Source organism: Bison bison, unplaced genomic scaffold (assembly GCF_000754665.1).
Source record: "Bison bison bison isolate TAMUID 2011002044 unplaced genomic scaffold, Bison_UMD1.0 scf7180017864374, whole genome shotgun sequence".
Classification (NCBI taxonomy): Eukaryota; Metazoa; Chordata; class Mammalia; order Artiodactyla; family Bovidae; genus Bison; species Bison bison.
This window is the reverse complement of record NW_011494946.1, coordinates 233,912-240,028: the sequence shown is the minus strand read 5'-3', so window position 1 is coordinate 240,028 and position 6,117 is coordinate 233,912. Positions and strand designations below refer to the sequence as shown.

General features: G+C 42.9%; 1 protein-coding gene across 1 annotated transcript in view; it reads left to right on the top strand.

Moving 5' to 3' along the window:
* Window positions 1-6,117, top strand: part of KAT2B (K(lysine) acetyltransferase 2B) — a 75,487-nt gene that overhangs the window by 54,833 nt on the left and 14,537 nt on the right. Inside the window, exon 14 of the mRNA XM_010856746.1 lies at window positions 4,032-4,142. Coding sequence (XP_010855048.1) covers window positions 4,032-4,142 — 111 coding nt within the window. The remainder of the gene's footprint in view (window positions 1-4,031; window positions 4,143-6,117) is intronic.

The following is a 6,117-nucleotide window of genomic DNA, read 5'->3' as shown; positions in this document are numbered from 1 at the left end:
TTTTAGCAAATGAAGATTAATCTTTAAAAACTAGATAGAGTGGGTGAACCTGGTGGAAGCCAATGCTGCTAGTACTTACTTGTGAAAACAGCAAGATCATAAGCGGAGGTTTACAATTTTGATTTGAGGTATTAAAAATCTGGGCTAAATGGTACTTTAAAATTTGCATCCACTCATTTTGGAGACTTAAGCTTATATATAAATTTCTGTAATGCTTCAAATAAGATTTTTGTGTGAATTTATCTTGCTCAGAACACATGCAAGATAACATTTGAGAATTTACTTAAAGCTCCTAACCTGGTTTTAAAATAGATTATCTAACTATTTGGTTTTGATATTATATGCAACTTTAAAGTTACGGGGCTGATACTTATTTAACCATAATAAGTATTTGAAGAAACACTGAAGTTACCAGGTGGATTTGGAAAGGAACCCTTTTGGTGACAGGTGAAGTGAAGTGAAAGTTGCTCAGTCATGTCCGACTCTGCGACCGCATGGACTGACTATACAGGCAGTGGAATTCTCCAGGACAGAATCCTGGAGAGGGTAACCTTTCCCTTCTCCAGGGTATCTTCCCAACCCAGGGATTGAACCCAGGTCTCCTACACTGCAGGAAGATTCTTTATCAGCTGAGCCACGAGGGAAAACCAAGAACACTGGAGCGGGTAGCCTATCCCTTCTCTAGATGATCTTCCCGATCCAGGAATCGAACTGGGGTCTCCTGCCTTGCAGGAGGATTGGATTGGATTGGATTGGATCGGATCCATTTCCTTGCAGGAGGATTGGATTGGATTGGATCAGATCCATTGCATTGGATTCTTTACCAACTGAGCTATCAGGGGAGCCCACGACAGTTGAAAATAAAGGCATGCAGAGAAGGGAGACGGTGCTGGGGTGAAAATCCAAGCATTTCTGCAATGGCTTGACTCTGTTACCACTTCTTTAAACAAGCAGGTATTTGCGGTTCTGCGACTGCTGGTCACAATACTAGGCACACAGGATTCAAGACGAAAGATAGCCCCTCCTCACAAGCAGCTGGAATCTGAAAGTTCTTTGGAGAGGTGATGGATCAGTGGCCAGTGATAAAGACTATCCATGCAGAGTTTGAGACGCTACTAACAACAGAACCGTTACTGTTCTTTTTGAGTAAAATTCTTGGATTGTGGATGAAGGGGAGAAAATGTATAGTTCTATTCAGTTCAGTTCAGTCGCTCAGTCATGTCCAACTCTTTGCAGCCCCACGGACTGCAGCACGCCAGGCCTCCCTGTCCATCACCGACTCCTGGAGTTCACTCAGACTCATGTCCATTGAGTTGGTGATGCCATCCAACCATCTCATCCTCTGATAAATCTATTATTAACAATGTCAGTGATATAGTAAGATGAAAAAGTGCAGACTATTGGTTCTAGAAGTTCCCAGGGGAAAACTATCATCTGATTGTTATTGAGTATATACCAGGTACCTGGAATTGATTTGCATGCTGGAAATACAACAAAGAGGAACCCCCTGGAGGTTCAGAGGTAAAGAATCTGCCTGCAATGCAGGAGGCACAGGAGACCCAAGTTTGATCCCTGGATTGGGAAGACCCCCTGGAGAAGGGCTTGACAACCCACTTCAGCATTCCTGCCTGGAGGCTCCCATGGACAGAGGAGCCCGTGGGATTCTAACAGTTCTATTAGCTCCTTACAAGGCGGCGTATACAGCAAAAGCCTCTCTCTCTTCCATCAGCCGCATCTAGGTTTCATCAGAAGATGTGTTTCTTACTCATCCCCAGACATTACTATTCCTCTGCACACGAAGTAGCAAATCCTTCCCTTTTCTCCAGTCCCCCCCCCAACTTTTCTTCAAAAATAATATTTAATGTTGTAGGTCATGTACAAATACGTTTTCGTATAAAGCAGAAATCCCACCCCTAGTCTCCGGTCCGTCCCATCGCCTTCCCCACTTGCTGTCCGTACGTTTGTTCTCTCTGTCTGTGTCTGTTTCTGTTTTGCAGACGTTTTCTATTTAACTGAACGTGTCCAAAGTACTGTCATTTCAATATGTAATAAACTTGGTTAGAGGTTTTTTTTCGTGGTGTGTATTTTATACTTGCACACCTCAATTTGGATTTGTCATATTTCCATTGCTCAGTAGCTACACATGACTAGTTGTTGCCGTATTGAACAGCTAGTTGTATACTGTAATTATGAGTTTATATGTTTATTTTCCCCATTTCACTCTCTTCTCCTTAAGAGAGGTTTCCTTCATCCTTTAATCTGAGTTATATTCAGATTTGAAGTGTGTCAGTATTGTGATATCTTTGGGAAAAGCTAACATGTCTATGGTTAATACCAACGGGAGAATAATTTCCAAAATAGGGAGAAGGTTGTACTCTTTTCCTACATACTGGACAGATCCTCCCCTGGATATTATTATGCTTGGTCTTGGGATCCGTGCTTTAGAAGTGTATTGTTACACAGGAGCAAGCCTTGAAAGATACGAGTAACTTGAGATAGGGTCTTCCAGTCGAGCGTGCGAGGCAGGACTGAAGCCTCGATGAGGCTGGACCTGGGACCTGGGCGGCAGGGATGGGCGTGGGTGATTTCCAAGGGCTTGGGGAGTTGTGAAGAGCAGGGAAGAGTCACTGTACTCTCGGAGCAGAACTAAGGTCGGTAGGTAGAAAGAGCAAGGGATCAGATCACAGGTGAAGCTTGGGGAGTTGTGAAGAGCAGGGAAGAGCCAGTGTACTCTCGGAGCAGAACTAAGGTCAGTAGGTAGAAAGAGCAAGGGATCAGATCACAGGTGAAGCTTGGGGAGTTGTGAAGAGCAGGGAAGAGCCAGTGTACTCTCGGAGCAGAACTAAGGTCAGTAGGTAGAAAGAGCAAGGGATCAGATCACAGGTGAAAATTAGAAAGAACTTCCCAACCACAACAGCGGCTGAATATGAACTGGCCCAAGGACTCAGCGAGCACCCTAAGCTGGGGGTTTTCTAGCAGCTGACCTCCCCGAGGTAGATGGCAGGAGACTCCTAGCTTCACATGGGGAAGAATTAGGCAAATGACTTCCTAAGACCCTTCTCCCTGTGGTGCTGAGGTTCCATGACGTCATAGCTGTGAGCCTCTTTGAGTTCTTTAGAAAAACATGTCGTCATATTCTAAAATACTGATGTAATGGTATTCGTGTCTGGGTTTACTTTCATCTTTTATTAGATTCTCAAACCATCCCTTTAAATCTGTACATTTTCTTTAAGCTTTGTCCATCACCAAAAAACTTGTTTACTTTTTTTTTCATATTTCAATCATTAATTTATTCAACATGGTTCACTGTTTTCACTGCTGTTGTTCAGTTGCTAAGTCACGTCCAACTCTTCATGACCCCATGGACTGCAGCACACCAGGCCTCCCTGTCCCTCACCATCTCCCAGAGTTGCCCAAATTCACGTCCATCGAATCGGTGATGCCGTCCAACCATCCCATCCGCTGTCACTGTTCTTAGTCTCACTCAGAGCTTCAGGGCTCCTCAGACTTTGCTGGGAAAGGTCTGAAAAGACCAAGTTGAAGATCCTTTGTGTGTGATGATACAATTCTTTGGAAGGATTGCTGATTTGTTGTATATAGGAAACACTTGGATTAGTTAATATTCTAGAAAAGGTTAGCCCTTCTCATTTTCATTGCTCTTTTGATCTCAGGTTCTCAAATACTCTAAGCATAAGCAGAAATTCATGATCAATATTTACTCCAGACACCTCTTTATTAATATTCAGCCTGTAGCCTCTAGGTGTGAATGAGCAGCTTGTAGCTTTGGTATATTCTTTTCTAAGAGCCAGAAACTTATGTTTTCAAGTGATGATTGTATCTTGATCCAAGGATTTTGAATTTTTTGGCTCATTTTCAAAGTTCAGAAACTCAAGAACCAATACCAATACTCAAGGTGTTGGTATTACACTGGTAATACATACTCCTAAAGTTGCCAGTATTTCTCAGTGAAATGTGGGACTTTCTTTTGTCCAGAACCTAATATATTTGTCTGCATGCTGACTTGCCCTTAGGGCTATGGAACACACCTGATGAACCACTTGAAGGAATACCACATAAAACACGACATCCTGAACTTCCTCACCTACGCAGATGAATACGCAATTGGATATTTCAAGAAGCAGGTGGGTTTTGTGGCTGTGCAAACCTGTTCTGTCCTTCCTTTTCTTGATATGCACTCAAGTAGCTTTCATGCAAATAAGTCCTCCCCCCAGGACATTTATTTTGCAAGCCTTAAGCCAGAGGTAAGCCTCAGCCTGGATTAGAGAGTGTGACCAGCACACCATCAGTACAAAATAAATGTTTGAGTGAGTGAAGGGATGTCATCTGTGAGTGGAGTGCACTGTCGCATCCTAACATTCTAAAACGGGGTCTCCCCAGGCTGAGGAGAGATTCACGTTGGGGGACTGGAGTTCGCCCTGAATGAGAGAGAGAGATTTAATCTCTGGAAGGCAGAGTGTGTTTCTGATGGCAGAGAGGAGGTTCTGATGCTACAGAGGGCTCCCGACACTCCTGCTCCGTCAGCACATAGGCGGCTGGGTGCTTGGCCATATCTTCGTTCTTTCTACCAGAAGTTTCGTATCAGCTCTCTGATTCTTCGGTTTCTTTGCCCTTATGACTCCGTATGTGGGACCCTCCTTCCCCGACCTGGTGTAAAGCCCCTGCAGTGGAAGAGTGGTGTCTGAACCACTGGACCGCCAGGGAAGTCCCTGCTACGTGTTTTTTAATAGTGCTTTATAATTCTAGGTTCCTAAACATTTTCCGTTTACTTTTTTGATGACAAAAGTAATGTATAGTTATTAGAAATATAACTGGAAAATGAAATTGGAAAATGAAATAAAACTCCAAAAAAAAGAGAAAAATTGCACGTGATTCCACCACCCAGAGAAATTGACTGTTAATGTTTTGACAGATACCCTTCTGATGTTTTTTTCTCTGTGTGTGTTTGTGTATATATAAACAGAAAATTGGCTCATGCTATATACAGTTTAATTAATTGTCTTTTTTACTTAATATAGTCTGATTTTTAAATTATGAGTTTTGATGGTTCTCTGAATTGTTGTAGAAATGGAAACTGATTTCTCACACCAGTCCCACATTTAGGGAACATTTATGTGTTTTTTGTAAATAAGTGTCCATGTGTGAGTGTGGGCTTCCAGGCGTGTCTAATGTTTTGCTATGCACTGCAGCGAATAATGACAGACACTGTAACAATCTCTGTTCCTGTCAGCAGCATGTAAAGGGCTCAGGAAAGGAGCTGGTTGAAAAAGCAATTTTTTTTAGCCCTTTCCTAGGTAACAAATTGCCCATGTTTGCATTTATTTGATTATTTTGAGATTTGGCCTGTTTTTCCTTATTTATTGACCCTTTGCACTTCTTTTTTTGAATTGCCACTTCATTGTATTTTGCCTCTCTTTCTATTAAAATATTTATTTTTCTGTTGATTTATGAGAACTCATATATAAGGATATGAGAGTAGTAACCTTTTATGATTTTTCTCCCCTACTTGTCTGTTTCAGCATTACTTATGGCTTTTTTTCAATGTACAGAACTTTACAGATTTTATTATATAAAATCTGTTAACCTCTTTGAAAAATATAAGTCCTTATACATATGACTAAAAAGCTTTCCCTCCAATGTCAGATAATTAACCTTTTTACTTTCTTCTCATTTTTTGGGATGCATTTGGTAACTTTTCTAGTAAAACTCACTAGAGAGAACTCAGTGGCATTAAATACTGCGACTTGAGTGTGAGCTTTCCCAGGCTGTACCTACACTGCAGAGACAGTAACAGCCAGGATTCTTTTTTTAGGAAAAGATTAGGAAGTTTTCATTAATTTGTCTCTGCCTGTCGCTGCGCTGGCTTCTCTCAGCTGCTGCGAGCGGGCATCCTTCCCCACGGCCCCGGCTCCGGGGGACCTGCGCTGGTTGCAGGGCGCAGGCTCTGGAGCGCACGGTCCTGGAGCGCACGGTCCTGGAGCGCACGGTCCTGGAGCGCACGGTCCTGGAGCGCACGGTCCTGGAGCGCGGGCGCAGCGGGACCTTCCTGGACCAGGGAGCCAACCTGTGTTTCTGCATCTGCAGGCAGATTCTGTACCA